This window comes from Aythya marila, assembly GCF_965140915.1.
Source record: "Aythya marila genome assembly, chromosome: 2".
NCBI classification, from domain to species: Eukaryota; Metazoa; Chordata; class Aves; order Anseriformes; family Anatidae; genus Aythya; species Aythya marila.
The window spans coordinates 136618139-136637414 of record NC_139043.1 but is presented as its reverse complement, the minus strand read 5'-3'; the positions used below and the strand labels follow the sequence as shown (position 1 = coordinate 136637414).

Genomic DNA, 19276 nt, shown 5'->3' with positions numbered 1-19276 from the left:
AGTAACATAATGAAGGAGATAATTTCTCACCAGAAGTTTTTCTTATGAAGTTTTCTTATGAAATCATCACGTCTGTTCTTTGTCCACAGACATCCTGCCAAACTTCAGTAAATGACAAGAAGTGAAGAAATAACACCTCTTGATCACGCATTAAAAATTCCACAATTACTTGTGGAAACATTTTTCCGTATCTGTGATCTATGGCAAATTGAAAGGTAGGTTTCCACAAATCCAATTGCATGTGTTCTGCAAAATCAAGCACTGAAATACAGTTGAAAATGGAGCCCTCCATGGCACAAGAGGTGCCATGGTTGGTGGCTCATTTTCATCTCAAGAAAAAAAACAAACACAGCAAAGCTTAGAAAAAAAAAATCACTCAATTCCAATAAAAACTTGTTACAAGAAAATCTAACCCACTATATATTTTTGAAAATGTCCTTAAAGAACAGATGAATTCAGTCACACACCAAAAAAAGAGGAAATCCTGAGGGCAGTGGGAAGTTAATAATGCACAAGCTCATCTTTGGTTCTGCTGTGCATGGAGCTGATATGCAGAAAGACTGCACAGACTAATGCCTGCTGCAGGCTTATCTCCATGTAACTAATGCCAGATGCAGCCGTGATCTGGATGGGAGCAGGAAAGGTTGAGAGTGTCATGGCCACGTCCTGTTCACGTGGTCTAAGTGCACTAAGTCACATTTGCACTAAGTGGTACAAATGCAGGGCTATTGACCATCTCTGGTTCTGCTGGCAAATCTGTTCTTAACTAAAATTTAGGTGGAGGGGATTTAGCAGAAGCAGAAAGTGCTTCCAACAGAGTCCAGTAATTCCGTGTATTAGGAAGCTTCAGCTCCTAACATGACTTGGTTAACCAAGCCTCAATATCAGTCCTACACCAAGGATTTTTCTGTAGCCAAGAGTTGTATAGCAAGTGCATGTAGGCGAGCCAGAACTAACTTGTTAGTAGATATTTGTTATCAATATTAGTAAAAATGTAGGAGCATCAGCTTTTACACTGGTAGCACCAGGTGACTGAGCCCTTGAGTTATTCAGGTCATTAGCTAGAGCTCAGTACAACAAACGTTCAGGGTTGCACAGAGATTGGCACTAGAAAGATTAAAGCTAGTTAAGGTATACTTTCATGTCTTTCATGTCATGCCATCATGTTTCAAAGGACATGCAATCAAGTTTTGGCCAGGCAGATGTGATTTCATTAGTAAACTTTTTCTGCCTTAACCTCCTTCCAAAATTTTGTTTTTAGACAAGAGCTGTGCCTCCAACACAAACAATGAGACATGCAAACTTCAGCCACAAGAATACCATAAAAGAAAGACAGACTGATGGAAGAACAAAGCCTGATGGTGCTCACCTAACGCAACTGGGATCATTAAACTGAGGGGAACACCTCAGAGTTTTGCTTATTTTAAACAACTTTCTAATGTAAACACACAAGAGGGCCTGGAAGTCAGCTCCATGGGGTTGTCATCAGCACAGGGAAATGGCTAACAAAACTCTAGCTGCCGATTCAATACCTGCCATTCTCCCTAATTTTAGAATACAGTATGCTGCAGGAAAACAGCAATATTACAGTGCCAGCATAGTCTCAAAATGCCAGAGGTTGCCAACAGCCAAGAGTAAGGTCAACTATGGCAGCAAACCTGCAACCTGTCCTTGGAGCTGCAAGGACTCATCACAAGCACTAGAATCGCTGCCCCAACTTCAAATGCAAACCATTATTTTAATGTTTGATCTTGAAATTTGATAGGATTCAGCTACTTGAGCATTAAACTTTTCATCATAATTGATATTTTTTTAATGACAAAAATTGTAACCAGTGGTATGATTGATACCTAACTTTCCCTGACCTCAATTTAGAGTCACATTTTTACAAGGAAATAAGCAATTGTTTAGTTCAGCCAGGACTTAAAGGCTGATCTTGGATGTTCAGGACAAATATTGACTCTTCTGTAGACTAAGATTCTTCAGTTGATGGCCCATGGTCCACATCTAGAGGCAAACAGGCCTACAAAAATGGCCTTAACACCCAGTTTAGCCTAAGACAAACCTGTTTATGAAAAAAAGTGAACTAAAAAGAGCTGGGAGTTGTGTTCATCCATTTCATTGCCTTCTCTGGTGGGAATTATTAAACTCTTCTAGCTATTATAGATGCAGATGACAGTGGTAAACTTGGAGAAGGAGTTGTGAAGTACCGCACAACAGGGCTGCTGGGACACAGAGAGTAGAAGGGAAATATGGGGTACAGAAATAGAGAGGAGTTCCTCTTAAAGTATTAGGACAGATTTACTTTTAGAAAGGCATGGACAAAAGACATACAAGATCTGGGTAGACCAATGGCTTAGGCAAAGGGAGGAAAAATAATAACTACAGAAACACTGAGATGTTGGAGGTCAGAAACGTGTAACAGAGAGAGAAAAGGCAGCATGCATGTTCCATGCCTGGATGTGGGAGAAGAAAACAGGTCTTAAGGTGTATGAGAGCTTTCTTTAGCTAAACCTGGTCTCTTTCCTCCCATTTGTCCCTCTAAATTGACTCCCTTAAGAAAGGGAAGGAATTACATTTGGGAAAGCCCTTTCTCAGTTTTTGTTTCCTAGTATTTTTGTGATTTCAGAATAGATACATCAATATTGTGATCCAGCTCCACAGTAACACATTTGTTTAAACATAGTAAATCAAAGAATTTAAGGGCAAAAAAAATACAAAAATGTTTTGAATGTCACCCTACCTGTATCCCCATTCTCTGGATCTGCTTTCTTTTCTTCTACAAACAAATGAAAGCAATATGTAAAACAAAAAGAGGGAGAGAGAAAATGCAGAAATAATAATAAAAGTAATAATAATAAAGCATGCATTTAAAAGGAAAAAAGAATAAAACCCATCAAATTAATTCAAATTGATGAGTTTAGTCAACCAACCATGTATAGTGCTCTACATCCAGAGGCATATACACTGCATGCTACTGCATACATTTGTGCACCCTTATCACAGACGTCCTCAAGGAAACCCATGTGTACTTTGTGCACTTCCAGAATCATTAACACGCTCAATACAAAAGACAGCAAGGCAGGTTTCAGACATAGTTACTTTACAATTTCCTTGAATATGATGAAACAAAAAATAAAAGTAAAAAAATCTTTGTAGTGTATGTTTTATGCAGCACACACACAATATGTAGTTTAATGATTCAAGCATAAAAATTGCATGTGTCAGAATGGTTTCCAGTAATCGCTTTAAATCTTCCTTAGTTTAATCAATTCACATAGCTTCAACAGGTTAAAAGGTTTACTAATGATATTACTGTAGCTTGTCTTAGAGCTAAAAAATTATGAAGCACAAAAGACATTAACATCAATACTCAGAACTCAGCTTGTGCACATAAATCCAAATAACTGATGCCAACAAATATTCTGAATATATATCAAAGGTTATATATGGCTCAGGGCATTCCTCTGCCACAGAGAAATGAAAATACATTGGATCCCTATCAAATAGTTTGGCAGCACATAAATACTGCATTCTGAAATCCAAGTTTGGCAATTAATGTGAAATTTTTTTTAAAGTCAGATGAAATTTACTTTAATTAGAAACACATTAACTTTTAAGCAGACTGTTTCTTTTTCATACTTTAGGCCCAAATTATATTAATTTCAATTAATACAATCCCATAAATAAGGAGCAATTTCCCCCCCAGTCACAAACCAAAAATAGCTTGTATTATTAGAATTAGTTATTTTTCCAGAATTACTGGTTATTGAAAGTTGCTCACAAAATTACTATCGAGTTTGCAATACACAGGATATTACCAGTTGAAGAGGGAAACAGAGGTGTTATATTTTGAAGAAATATCAGTTTGTAGATGGGTATCAAAATAGAGGACTAAGTCATTCTTAAAAAGAAATCATACCAGGGCTAAGTAGAAGTGTAAGAAAGAAAAATGGGTTCCTGCAGAGAACATAAATAATGCACTGCACTTTAATGGGATCTGGCATTTATGTCCCATTCTGTGTGGGATCAAGGTGGTTTTCCTGCTGGCAACTCCTAGTGGAACTGTAAGGCAAGTTAATGGGAAAAAGATATGGCAAGTCATAAGTGTACAGTTTTGGAAATCAGTGGATATCAACTGGGTTCTTGAAACCTCAACCATTCCCTGTCTTTTCCTGTCCCATTTTTTGCATGGTTTTAAACAAGACCCTATGCATTCCTCTGCTTTGTCCTTTGTTAGTCTGGCCAATATTGTCTATGCAGGTTGTGGATATTGCTTTGAGAGTTGTGTTTGCTTTTTAAGCTTTTTATTATTTTTTTTAAGTTGCTGTCACCAATACAAGAGCTGTAAATACAACACTGTCTCCCACTATATTACTGCTTTCTAAAGCAGAAAGCTATTGGATAGCAATACTACTCAACATAATGCAAAATAGATGAAAGCGAAGAAACAGCCATTAAACTAACCTTCAGTTTGAACACAAACAGGATGATAAAACTTCTAAATTATTTCACAATTATGGTGAAAAGAAATCTTTACTTTGCCTGAAATATACTCTTAATACAGAAATCTAATATTATATGGTGCAATTCCTTTTTAAAGATGCCTAGAAGTCCATTCTTCTGTATTTCTGGGCCACAGGACTTTTCAACCATGAATTTTTAAATGAAGACAGTCAAAATATGGGAAACTTGTAACCTGCCTAAGATTCACTTGTTCTTGCTTTCCATTTAAAGTATATAAAAATATATTTCCAAATTGACTTTCAGAAAAGAATACTATAGTACCAGCAAGCATGATATTCTATTAGATTTTTGAATTTCAGAAGTGTAATTGAAATGTGGTGATATTTATTGCAAATCTCTACAACAAATAAATCCTTTAGATTTTTAAAGAAAAGGTCAGCAAGAGTGGGCCCTACTCTCCAAAATGAGGTTTCATTTGTATTGTGAAGAGCTGTCTGAAGGAGTATTAGAAAGAACAGAAAATGGAATTGAGGAAGAGTTCACTTGGGCAGAAGCAGCAAAACTGAACAGCATCACCGAGCAAACAAAACAAGGCCAACTTCTCAGCAAAAAAAAAAATATCTTCATAGCAACTTTAAGCTTAATCATTCCCTCTTAAAAAAAAAATCAAAGCAATTTCAGAATGTTGATGCTATAGTAATCAATGATTTTGGTTCCCCCAGTTACTAGGTGCTCAAGTTTTAAAAATAAATAAAAAATAACCTTAATTATTAACTTTGAAAATGCTGAAAACCAGTAAATCACTATAAGATGATTTAAAAATGTCTCAAAGTGAATAATACAAAATGACACAGTCGACAATCAATCCTAAAAATCTTTGTGTATTTCTATTTATATGGCTCTTCAATATCATCACATTACTCAATGGTTTTCTTTATCACCTGAATTAAACTTGATTTACAAAGTTAAATACATATGCTCTATCATGTGCTGTAATTATATCAACTTAACAGCTAATGTTTTCACAATTAAATAATTTGGGGAAAAAAATCAGTCCTTTCACAAAGGAGACATCTCTGTACATTACAGAAAATAACTATACCAGTTTTCAGCTTAATCAGAATATGGAGATACGAAAGTACAGAAAAAAAATACAGAGATGAAACAGAGGGATAGATACTGAAAGATCCTCTCTCAAAACCTTGTTCCACTTTGCAGTTGGTAATTACTATTAGAATTATCACTGACATTTCTTACGTTGTAACCTGATTCTGTAGCCATAAGACTACCAGGAGGTGTTGGGATTCAGAGGCCCTCCCAGGGACCTCTTCATCCTCTCACACCTCACTGCCCAAAACTCAAGGTTAGAGCCTGGTTCTCCCTCGAAATTTCTTTCCTGAAGTGATTTTTAGCTGCACAAGGATCACCGCAATAGGCTGATTCAGAATAATACATTAACCTGGGATCCAGAACAGAGAGACTTGCATTAGCTCAGGCTGGAGTCTAAAATAAGCCTAGACTTCCTTTCTTTGAATTAAAGTAATCACAGCTTCCAAAACTGGAGGATGTGACTCTTATTAGAGCATACTGAAGCAGCCTTGTTTGTCTTTGAATTTAGGCATCAGATAGGACAACAACAACAATAATATTAAAAATGTTTTATGTTTCTACTTTTCATATTTGCTGACACAAGATAAAATCAGCAATATGTAATATAGCAATTACATTTATAGAGTTGTTAAAGTAGCTTCTTTAGTGCTTTGATAAAAATGAGTCTGACTTTTCAAAGCAGTGGGAATTAATAAATAATATTTTATTTAGAAAAGTCAAATTTATAAGCAGGACCGTAACTTTACATAAGTACTTTTCAAAATGCTAGCATGACTTCTATCTTACTTGATAGAAAATATTTCGCTTGGAAAGTTCTTTATGAAACTACAGGAACATCATTTTTATACTGAGACAAATCTCTGAAACACTATTCTTATCAGAACAGGCAAAGGAAAACAGAATGTCTCCTAAATGGAAAATCAAAATGTTATTTACTTTGAACATCAGAATTTGTCAGTTAAAGGTCTTTCAATCAAAGGATTACATTTCCTCTATTTCCAGAGCCATTCAATTTCAATTCTACCTTTAAGAAATTAGCCCTAAACTTTGTTAATCTGGCTGTCTACAGTGTGAAAAATACAACTACCTAATGGATGCCTGATGTAAATGGCTCCTGAACTTCACTTCAGGGCTGTATGTCCAAGGTGTGGCAATTATACAAAACCTATTGTTGTGACAAACAGGGCCTTTCCAAGAAGTCTGGGATCCACATCACGGTCTGAATGAAAAGAATACAGCTGACAGCTCCAGAAATGTGAAAGATGAAAAAAATAAATAAATAAATACAAAAAGCTTGGGTTTTAAAGTGTTTTTATATTACTGTTTGAATGAGATTGAGATGTCAATTACTGTCCTTAAAAGGGAATGTTAGAATGAAGACCATTCCACTTAGCCAGATTCCTAGTGGGGGAACATGCCTTTGCATTCCTGTTTTCTATTTGAGCCTTGCTTCATGGTTTTGTTGTCTTTTTTTTCTTTTTTTTTTTTTTTTAAATTCTTGGCTTCAAACCTGATATTACTAAACAAAGACTGAAACCCATGGGATATTTCTCACCAATTAAAAAAATTTTTATCACAATGCTTAAACCATGTTAACAATGTTATTTCACATTACTTGCAGAATACATGGCACTGCTTAGTAAAAGTGTTGAATAAGATGCTGTGGTGATCTAGGCTAGAAAGTTAAAGAAGCTCTAGAATCGTGGGCTCATAAATTGATGGGGTTATCTTAGGTCTTCATCACTGGGGATAGGTCAGCACAGTTCATAAAGGACAAAGGTCTTGTGAAGCAAGCTAGGAAGCTCTATTTTGCATGTTCGTTAGAATAATAATTAGTTATGACTTTTTTTTTTTTCTTTTTAATACTATGTTTGCCCACAGATCCTTTTCCAAAGTGATTTTTGCAAGGTACTCTGTGATGTTTGTCCTTGCTGCCTCATACAAAGTACATACGTTTTGGTGGCCTCTGAAGAATGCCAAGATCCCACATGGAAAAAAGGTGTTACTAAAGAAGTAGTAATACTAACCTTAGCTAAAGCACAACATTTCAATTCCCCCAAGAACTGTGACAAATCCTCCCTATGTGAATAATATGCAATAGGATTTTGAAAATGCAAAAGCAAAATATCTGAGGGGCCAGTGGGCTCCTAAATTCTGTCCTCATGAAAATGTATTCAGATCAGCCATGCTATGATTCAACTCTGCATTGTCTTCATTAAAGCCCTAGCTCAGTCTTATTGTTAAGTTCTCCAGCCTCCTATTTTTCAAGCTTCTCACAATTCTCACTGACTATACTCATCAGTATAACCACTGAATATTTCACATTCTGACACAGCCATTTCAATACATAGGCACAAACACTTGATGATAACTATGCCTCAGATTCCAGAAAAGCAAACAGCTATTAATAGAGATTCTTCTGCCATCCTAAGAATGCAAGAAATTTTCATCAGTGTCCCAATAGCCAGAAATACGGTCGAAGACTTAAGTAGAGGACACAAAAACAACAGTGGTGTACACACCTTCATGCAAGACTCAGTAGAACTGCAAATTCAGATAGCAAATTTTTACCAATAAAAAATATATATGTAATGGTATTCTGCTTTTTGCACAATTATGCTCTCATTTTTACTTATATAATCTGATATTTTGTCTATTTTTCCCTTGCCAGATTGAGGACCAGCCTTTATTTACCTGGTTCAATACAGATGGCTATTTTGGAGTTTGGGGGTTTCGAGGCCTATGGTTTCTGGTTTTAATTTTAATCAAAATTAAAATTAAGGACAAAGAACCTCCCAGCCATCCAACTTGATACATCTATTAGTATGCTAAATACCTTTAGACTGAATTTGTTCTCTGTTGAACAAATAGAGAGTTGGACTCTTTAAATGTCTCAGTCACAGTCTAAGGAATGAAATTTTAAACAAACCTGTCAAATTAAATATCACAGAAGCCTTCAGTGATTCACACGTCATCTAACCACATTTGTGCTAATATGTTACAAAATCCTTCAGGAATTCCTTTTCAACATGAGAAAGACAGAAACAAAACAAAATACTACCCTGGTCTTTAAAGGGAAGTGTGTCACGGAACAGTGACTTCAATAACAACAAAAATAGGGGGGTGTCATGTCCTATTTATAATGGGTAAATATATCAGAGTAGACTCACTCCTGGGAGGTTTGAAAAACCTGTTATGATACTGTAGATAAAAACAAATACAAATAAGGCTCCTTCTTTTCCACTGCAGTTGCTCTCTTAACTTATCTCAATCTTTTTTTTTTTTTTTTTCATTTGCTTCCTCCAACAGTTTATTTTCTAGGCTTTCCTACTGTTTGGCCCTCCACTGCCCTGGGCTGACAACTCTGATCTTTAACATTTTTTAAGTTTTGTAAGCTTTACCCCCAGCAAACAGGTTATTATTAAAAACAAAACAAAACAAACTTCCATAAAAATATTACAACACAAGAAACATATTTCAAAATTCTTATCTATTTGAACTTCATTCTCAAAGAAAGTTAGCAAAAACTTTAATCAATCCTCCTATGCTCCTATTTTGAGAGAGAATTCTGCTTCAGAAGTTGTCAAAAAGAACCAGAAACTCTTATTTCCTTACCTTTCAGGGCCCTTCAGAAATAGAAGGTAGTCCAACTTCTAACTTCCATGCACTACCACAAAAAAGCAGCAGTGACTGGGCATCACTAGTCCATCCTTTCTCATCCTGAACTAAACCTAGAATTAATTATCATTATTTATGCTACCTGTACACTTACTGACCTTAAACTGTCATAGACTGGCCTTTTCGTAGTTTTGGTGGTCAGTTTGGGGCTATAGTTACGTAAGTCATCTCACACCTAGATCCATTTCACAAGACTGAAGAATGTTTTCTGTATCTCATATGCTTGAAGACCACAATAAGTATAATTGCAATTAGTTGATGCAACAGTATCTGGTTAATCAGAACCACTGGTGAAAAGAAAGTTTCCCAGTTGGTGGTTGAGGTTCTGTGGCAGGCAGTTTTACTTCCACTGCCCACACTGAATATAGGCAGGATGACCAGGATGTCTTTCTAGCAGTTTCACAATACACACAATACATCCTATGACATATTTTAAATTATTTGCAAAGTAAAATTTTAGAAACAAATTGTGAAAACTGCACATTGTGAAGCTCTTCATTCACCAAAGGAAAATAGAGTTTAATCATTAAGGTTGCTATCAACCTGCACTGATGTCAGATAATGACATTTGTATTAAAATGTTTTTGTTAGCTTTGGAAACTTGCCTTTTTGCCTGAAACATACAGCATTAGCTTTGCATGCACTAGCATAGGACATTTCCACTAAAAAATCCTAGATTTTTTTCAGTGAAGAAAATCCTGTCAACTTGAAAGCTAAGATGTTAATGTCCATTGAGAGGAAATGATAGCACCTTTCTTTCAGTACAACAGTCACATATTCAGATATATAGCTTTTTCAACATTTCTTGGTCTAATAACACCTAGAATCAATAGCTAATTGTTTGATTCAGCTAAATGTTTTCTAGCATGGTACTGTGAAAAGCATTTCCTGAAGAAAACCTGTAAATGGATAATCCTAGTACCCCCACTTCTAAAAGCAAAATCTGAAGCAACGGGGAAACATCTCCTTCTGGAGGTGTGGCTTTGAAAAGTCGTATTTGCTTTTAGCTGAGCACACAGCTGCACAAAGTGCCTCAGAGTGAAATGTGTAAGCTATAATGTCATTGAGGTAAAGCACAGAAGTTAATCACATAACCACTCTCAAATGTGTATCTGAAAATACGTTCCTACACACAAAGCAAACTAACTGCTTTCAGTTTAAGGGCAGTAATTTTTGCAGCTCCACTTCTGGCCATGCTTCTGCATTTCTTTGCTAGACAATTAACTTTATTAGTGCTTAATACATTTGGTTAACACTGTCAGTGAGCAAAACAGTGCTTTGCAGAAGCTTATCTCAACTGGAGTGTCCAAAAAAAGTTAACAATTCACAGGTTTGTCTTCTCACATATGTTCAAGAAAGTATCATAAAAATACATACTTTTCTGAGAGTCTAGATATCCTGTTAAGGACTGACTTCTTCCTATTCTAAGAATCATTTAGGATTCATAACTCAGAGGAGGGTTATTTAATAAAAGGGTCCACAAATTTCCTTTTCCTTTATTATGAACAAATAAGAAACTGCTCACCCAATCTGCTTATTTATTTTTTGTAATGAAACAGATTCAGAACCACTGCACAGAAACTAGAAATGGATCTTAAGCACAACATAAGAAAACTCAGTGCTTCTACAGAATAATTTATTAATTTCCAATAGTGGTGATTTATGGAAGAAGGAAATCAGATCATGTAACTCTGACTACCAGTTGCTATAGAGTCATAGAATCACCAAATGGCTTGGGTTGGAAGGGACCTCAAAGATCATCTAGTTCCAACCCCCTACCATGGGCAGGGATGCCACCCACTAGATCAGGATTATCAACTTTTAGCTCTCCCTGTAATTTAAGTGATTTCTATCTTGGGATCTGTAAAGTATGAAATCCACAGCAAGTAACTTTTGGAAGCCTCCACAGATAATCTCTGACTCTAAGGGATTTTGATAAGAGTAGTACCAAAGGCAAAACTGAGTTCCGAACGAGCCAGCCACAGGAGAGGAAACAAAAAATGTTTGACTAAATCCTACCTAAGTCTTACTGGACCAGTACATAAAAATTGCTTCCGAGATTATAAAGTAAATGGTATTCAAGTGACTTCTCTTATTCATTGGGATAACAGCAGAAGCATAGAAAAAAAATAGAGCTTTGACACAACAAAGTGTAAGACTTTTATAGGTGAATTTGATTAGCTTAAATATGGGGAATTTCCTCATTGTTCTGACATACTATGACTGAACAAGCAGGTCAAGTATGAACAGCTATTGCATTTTCAGAGGTAGCTAGAATTAGTTCTGTGCCGGTAATACAAATTATGTGGAAAATCCAATAAAATGGCAGACTAAAATTTGATATGAAACTTTAAAAAACAAGTAATGTGCAATATGAAAGAAAAGCCATGACCAATACAGCTAAATTAGATCTTCTTTAATGTTTTCACTTCTCTGTTATCAAACCCTTCTGTTTTACAGTTTTTTCCATGAGAGAACAGCTTTTTAACAACTCAACTTCTAATCAAAATGGATTTTGTTCAAAAAAGCTAGGTTTGAAATTTCAGTGTATCATATGTATCTTACTGAGATTGTTTGGTTCTTAAATTATATCCTCCCCAGGGTGAAAAATGGCTTCTTATGTCTAAGTTTTTTAGTTTATGTAGAAGTTTCCAAATGTGAAGATAGACAAATTACAGTTTATACGTTTAGAAAACATATGTGTTTCTTGTGCTAGCTGGAAGCTCAGAGGCTAACACAAAGATATTGGAGGTAGGAAATAAATACAGATGAGAGAAACTTAACCAGTTCAAAGTCTAAAAGTATGCACGTGTTATCTGTTGATTTTAAACTTTTTTGCAAAGTACATAATTCAGAGGTAATAAGTATTACATAAACATCTTGATTTAACTTAAACTCTTACAGTTTGCTAATGTTTTAATATATTGAGAGAGGAAGAGAGTGAAAAGTATATGAGATGAGCTATGATAAAATCTATAGGAAAGGTAAAATGAGAAAAATAGCACAGAGAAAAGCAGTAGAAGAGACAGACCTGAGTTTCTTCTCCGTGATGATTCCGCTTCTTCTGTGATCACATCGTGTAATGGACAGACATAGACAAAGGAGATGGGCGTGAGAGGATGTATTCAGAAGGTTAAAACTGACACTGAGGGAAAGGGCCAAAAATTGTTTTAGAGAGAAGTCTGCAGTGCAGAGTTAGTAAATGGGGAGAAAAATAGCAAGACATCAGAAAGAGAAAGAAAGCTGAGAAAGAAGTGGTTAAACTACAGTTGAAAAAGAACAGCAAAGACAGGGTTAGTAGAGGAGCTGAGGAAGTAACAAATGTTATAATTGAGATCAAAGTCAATCTTGAAATGAAGCTGAAAAGAAACCTGGATAGTAAAAGGTATGTTAACTAGCAGAAACACTTTTGTTCATGACTGTTCAACTTTTTGGAATGTTATTAACTTGAATGCCATTATTAGTTTTTTCTTTCAAGTACAGAACACCCAGTTTAAAGTCACCAATGGGAAGTGTATTGTTAGATTAATTCAATGATTAAATGATTTTAATTTATTCTGAACCAAACTTCGCATACCCAAAATGGAAAATAAAAAGGAAACAGATTGTTTGCAAAAGGATATACAAGCTCATGAATTTCAGAATCCACATAACACACTCTGGAAAGGACCATGTTATTGTAACACTTTGCCAATGGCAATATTTTCAAGACCAAAATATTGAATATGAGAAAAGAGAATGTATAGCTAATAACTCTCATGGTCAATTCAGCAGATATTTTTCCAAATCAAATATTATCCATCTCACAGTAGTCTAAGTTATTGGAAATGCATGCAAATTAAATGCCAAAGCAACTATCTCATTACTTACTTTATTATTTCAAATTCAAAACACACACTGCCATTCAGACATGGAGAACATCTGAGGGACAATGTCATTCTCTGTACTGAACATCTAGTTGTAGCAAAAGAATGGGAGGAATTTATCTTGAAAAGTAATAATAATTACATTGAACTATGAAGCTACCATCACTAGCAAAACAAGTGCATTCTTACAAAAAAAGCATCAGAATTAAAGCAAATATATGTATCTGTAAGTCCTGATCTAAGTTCTGCTCGCAGTTTGTGAGTCACAAAATACTGCTCATAACTCAGTAACACTGCAGATATTAGATTAAAAATTCCAGAAAAATTCATACACCACAAAAAATATGCTGTAGTTTTTGCAGTCAGTATCAATAGCACTGAAAAATGCAAAATTAGAATAAGCAATATAAATTAACAAAATGAAATGAAAGACAAGACTAATTTTCATCCGATAACCCATGTTCTACAGTTAAACTATTTTGTTATATAGCTAGCAGATTATCATTTTCATCCAACAAATGTCAAGACTGCACCAAAACTTTGCTGTAAACACAGATTGTAACTTACATTTGGAATTCACTTTAAGGCAATTAAATTTGCTTACAGGATGAACACAGTTAAGTGCTATATTTGAGATATATAATATGAAAGCATAGCAGCTGACAGTTTTGACAAAGGATGCTATGTGTTCATATGTTAAAAAAAATAAAAGTAATGGTGCGTAAATTGCATAATAAAGTGCAATGAATCCATAGTATGAAATTAACAATGAAAATAAAGACCTACTTCTCCTTAATTTTATACAGCCCATATTAATACAATGTAGCTGTAATTTCTGTAACAGTTAAATAAATAGATCATTATTACCATCATCAGAAACCCAGCAAAAAAAAAATAAAAACTTTTTTTTTCTGAAAATGTTTTCTGTTATCTGTGTGTTTATATATTATCTACAGCCCCAAAGCAAGCACTCCTACTATGCCAAACACTATCATTAGAAAGTCTCTATCATGACACCCTTTTACCCCATTTGTGGATTTTAATAGCTGTAAGGATAGCATAGCTTTAAGCCATATACTACATTAAGCCAAAATTTAAAAACTTCAGAAGTTTTCAGAAGATGTTTAGAACCACTTAATTTCCAAGTTAGTAATATGCCAAGGACCCCTTTGGAGGATTCTAGCAAGGAATAGCCAGTATTTGGCTGCGTATGAGACACATCTGGCGATATGTTTTAAAAACTGAATTTTTAAAAGCCCTCATGCAAAGCGTTGGGAAAAAATATTTACAAATATATTGTCTTTTTTTTTCTTTATTGTGGATAACTGTTCAGATGATATCTCATTTCTTGATATACATAGTTTGTAAAATGTGTATATTAATTGTTGCAAGCATTAGTGAATTAGAAGTAGTTTGTGATATAGTAATGCACCAATATCCTTCCATTAGACCTATTAATTTAGATGCAATAGCACTTAATAGGAACCAATCTCCTCATGATTAAGAAGCTACCCATGAATCTCTCTGGATCCATAAATCTCTCTGGATCATTCATGAAAATTCTCTAGTTCTGGAGCTTGAAATACACTACATTCAATCTTTGTTGATAGAAATGTATTAAAATCTGCAAACAAAATCATGGAATAAAATTCTATTAAATTTAGGTGTCAATTGGTAGTTTTCATTTGCATCTTTATTGCTTTCTTGTGGAACAAGCATTTGTTTGTATAAACTGTGTATCTTGAGTGTGGTATGGAGTCTGGGTATTACACACAGATTTAGAAACAAATTAGACTCTTTGAATGAATAAACTTCTAAAACAAATGAAAACCAGCTATTGTATTACAAGTTTGGGTAAAACAGGAGAAATATCAACTATTTTGTCATGCTTTGATACAGAGCTTTTTGCTGTAAGTAATGTCAGTTATTAAAGAGAAGTATTTAGGAACTTAATTTAAAAAAAATGTGCTTGAAACCTTGTATAGCAAACATGCCCATCTGAAATTCTAAAAGTAGCATGGGACAACGAGATGTAAGTTATTCTTTTTTTTTTTCCTTTCTTCAAAGCTTTTCTTAATTTCAGTTTTCTTTGCTCCTTAAAAACAAAGACCTTTCACTGCATTTCTGCCCTCAGAACCTTCTGTGGCTTCACAGAAAAGCCTCATTTGTGAGCACTCTTTATGCCATAAGACATGCAACAGCACAATCACATAGGCACAATCTTAAAACAGGGAGGAGACTTTAAAAAAGAGATGCTCCATCAAGTCTGCATGTTCCATAAGTATACGTCCCTAGTCTGGATGTGATTAGACTTAAAGAATGACATAAAGCATGCAGCTCTCTGGGAAGATGTTCCCTACCACCAGTCAAATTCTGTAATGCTGAGGATACTGGTAAAAGAGGAGGACTACAAAGCAGAATAGTTAAGTGCAGAAATAATTGTTAAAAGAAGATTTAGAGTGAATGGCTATTTGACTATGTTCAAGTCTGCATAAAATCAGTCTTCCATAATCTTATTTAATAGCATTAAAACACGTCTTCCAGTTACCCTTCCTGTAGATACAGAACCCATTTCATACTTTCAATGTTTTTAATGAGGTACTTTCTTACTAGTTAAAAGTGAGTTTTTCATCTTAAAGTGTAAACTCACACACACAAAATGACAGTTGCGCCCTGGACAGATGCTGACATTTTTGCTCAAAAATGTTAGCTGAGGACTAAATAAGATGAAGAAAACACAGGAAGACAGAAGCAATGCATTCAATTTTGTAACTACAGCATATATGCAAGGCTTAATATATGCTATATAAAATACATGCTATGTAAAGACAGTAAGAATATGGAAATTGTCATTAATTCCTACCCAGAGATAAGGATAATACTCTGTTACTTTGGTACAGAGTAGGCATATTGACTTTCAAAGTGGTACAGGGAAACATAGAAAGTAAATTTTAAGTAAATACTTTATTTATTTAAAATAAGTACTCTACGTCTGTTATACACAACATCTATTAATTAAAAAAGGAGTCCATCATTCCAAAATCTAGTGGGAACACTCGTATTCTTTTGAGAAAACAATTATTCATATGATATATTCAATCTGAATTGCTTCTCAATTGGCACGGGTCAAACAATCTTCACAGATTCAACATGGCATGTAATATGTAGCTTTTTCTGTAAATTTTGCCCACTTCACTGCTTTCCAGATCTCACAGCATCTTTGTAAGAACCTTTTCTGTATTTTCTTCACCAGCCCTACCAGAGGGCCCTTGCATCAGGGCCCCAGATGACTTCTTTTACTTTCCCACTGTTCTTCTGACAACTGTTCTACTGCCTAGTGACTTTTTCTCTTCAGCAATCATAAACTAATCCCTGACTCCACTCAGCTCCTCTCCTTTTCACAAGATGGCAATTTTATACCAGCTTTCTTGTTTAACCATAATTTTTGATTTGTCCATTGCTCATGATGGCCTTTACATGAAGTGCTACTGTGTTCTCACCTCTCTCTGAGTGGCCCATCTTCAGCAAAAATACTTTGCCTTTTCCTGACTAATCTTATTCCCCATTTCTAACAGCATTTTTTTTAATGTACATTCTATCATACTTATGATACCATACTTACTAACTACAAACTTATTTTAAAATAACCACCATTTTGTTTTGAATTATTTTTTTACTACTGTATTACTACTTCAGCTGATTCCATGACAATAGATGAACTATTCAACTACGAAGATGTTATCTCAGAAAGGTTTTTCCTGTGTATAGTTAAGGAATGCTTCCACCAGGATAAAGACATAAGCCATGATTTCTTTCAGATTGAAAACCAGTCACTGTATATAAAGACTTACCATTTGTAAGCATGCCTTTGTGTTTTCTGATGTGCTTAACTTACCATTGTTACAATTCCTCTACAACCTTAATACAGTATTAAAGAAGTATTGCCTTCCCCAAATTATTACAGAAGCACCCCACTTTGACCTTTTTCCATCCTGAGATGTACAAGTGCATTTAAAATAATCGGTCTCCTTTTTGAATCATATCAAAATATGTCAGCGTTTCCTTATGTTATTTGACCATTGCTTTGAAATTAAAAGTGTTGACAAGGGTTGGACATCTGATGACACTGCCATCTTCTCAAGAGGCAGCGATAATGAAACTATCACAGAACGGTTTTCAGATAATAAATGTAAAATCTACTAGCCTAAAGTATGAAAAACAGGGTAAAAACAGTAATACTTCCTTTGCTATCTCACATAGATTGTTCCTGCATCGCCTGTATCATCTCTGGATGGAAACGCAGTTTGCTAGACTGCATTCACCTCCCAGACTTTGGATAGTGAGACTGATTATTCACTTGTACAACAGTTTACAGGCAACAGAAATGATTATTACTGCCCTGGTGCCCTAAACGACGTGCTTTCTCCCTTAAATAACCCTATAGGTTCAGAAGAGATGAGTGATGATACCAGGTGAAAATAATTGATTTTTTAAGGAAAAACAGTATCTTATTCAACTGTATATCTATTAAAAATAAACAAAACAACAAAATAAACAAAATAAACAAAATAAACCATGCACTTCCACCCCAGCCTACTGCATTTCCAAGTTGTTCTCTGAGGACAGTATGTATAAAAATACAAAAGCATATGAAAATGTTTTTGTTTTTTTTTCTTCTACTGACCAAGAAAATGTGACTAGACCTCTATTCTCTTTAGTTTGTCATCTATTACAGCTCAGAGAGAGGCACTGTGAAAGTGGAAATGCTTAGTATGTTAGATAGAAGCACATAAGTATTCTGTGTGCTCTTTGATCCAGTGGTGTCCGGAGAATGCAGTGCTCTCTCACAGGATGCTGCCAGCTAAAGGAAGGGCACACACATTCAAGCGCTGGCTTGAATTTCCATGTTATGCTTGGCTATGGTTCTGCAGTTTTGCTCTTCCATTCCTTTACTTAAATATAATTGCCTCTTTGAAACATACAGAACAACAGTTTTGGCAATTGCCTCAGAACTTAGAGATTTAGGGCGTTGTTGAAAAAACATGTTGGTTTCTGATAGCCAGAATTTTATCAGCATCTTCTGTGGTAGAGCCTGAAACAAAAGAACCATTTTGCTTCTTTAATGACCTTAAACTGTACTCCAACAAATTTGCTAATCTCATTTGTAGTCCCACATATTATTTTAATGCTTCCCATGATATAGCATTACTATTATTCCTTTTTTTACTTTGAATTATTTTTATTATCTATTTATATTTTTATCTACAATTTGTTCACAGTCCCAGTAATTTGCTCAACGTATTCATGTCATCAGTGTCTCATTTTTCTCACAGCTTTTCTTAGCTGTAATTCTACCTGGCTGTTTCCACGTGACTGGTTAGGTTAAATTCTTAAGAGACGAACAAAACCTAAAAAACAGGACAAGTTTCTGCTATAGCAGAAAATTATTTGTATGAAAAGACAATTAAAAGAGGGCAACAGCAATATTAGGTACCCATATACCTCCTTGCTGCATTTTGTAGACTGCCAACTTCAGCCAGGGACTAAGTTGTGGTAGTATCTCCTTGCTGTGCGCTGTGCCAACAAAACATTTAAAGAAAGAAAGCACAGCCCTTGCAGAGGGCAAATCCCATATTGACAAGCTTCAAGCAATTTGAAGCTTCCTTAATCAGGCCACATCACTGGTTATAGATCAAATATATCTCAACATCCAGGTGTGAGTACAGTGGAATCTCCTCCTAGTTGCCCTGCTTCTGGTATGCCTTGAAAATGAAGATACTATGGGTTTGTAATGATATAGGGATGTCTGTAGGGGCCAGCAGTGTGCCACACATAGCAGGTAACTTGCATCCTGAAAGCTGCAGGTGTGTGTTATGCTGGTACTCCACCATTTCTCCTGCCTCTTCAGTATAGAGAATCAGTTTGGAAAAGCACCATGAAACATCACACATCATTGTCCCAAGTGTACATACCATGAAAGACAATCCTGAAAACAAAAATCAAAGCAGAATTCATGTTCTTATCAGACATCAGCCTTTACATAAAGACCTAAGGCTGTGAAGTGCAGTGCAAAATTTTTCTCAAGTCTTTATCTATTCTGGGGTTTGGCAATTGTGACTGTGGCTTTCCAAACCAATTTTGTGTATCCACAGCAG

At 35.2% G+C, this 19276-nt stretch overlaps 1 protein-coding gene across 26 annotated transcripts in view; it reads right to left on the bottom strand.

Moving 5' to 3' along the window:
* Positions 1–19276, bottom strand: part of RIMS2 (regulating synaptic membrane exocytosis 2) — a gene marked incomplete at its 5' end in the record, with an annotated part of 447679 nt that overhangs the window by 88727 nt on the left and 339676 nt on the right. For 4 of the 26 annotated variants that reach the window (XM_082754461.1, XM_082754481.1, XM_082754472.1 and 1 more), the window contains 2 exons: positions 2744–2779; positions 12287–12319. The exons of 19 other annotated variants lie outside the window; for them this stretch is intronic. In XM_082754461.1, coding sequence (XP_082610587.1) covers positions 2744–2779; positions 12287–12319 — 69 coding nt within the window. The remainder of the gene's footprint in view (positions 1–2743; positions 2780–12286; positions 12320–19276) is intronic. 3 more of the 26 variants (XM_082754482.1, XM_082754484.1, XM_082754478.1) reach the window with 3 other exon arrangements.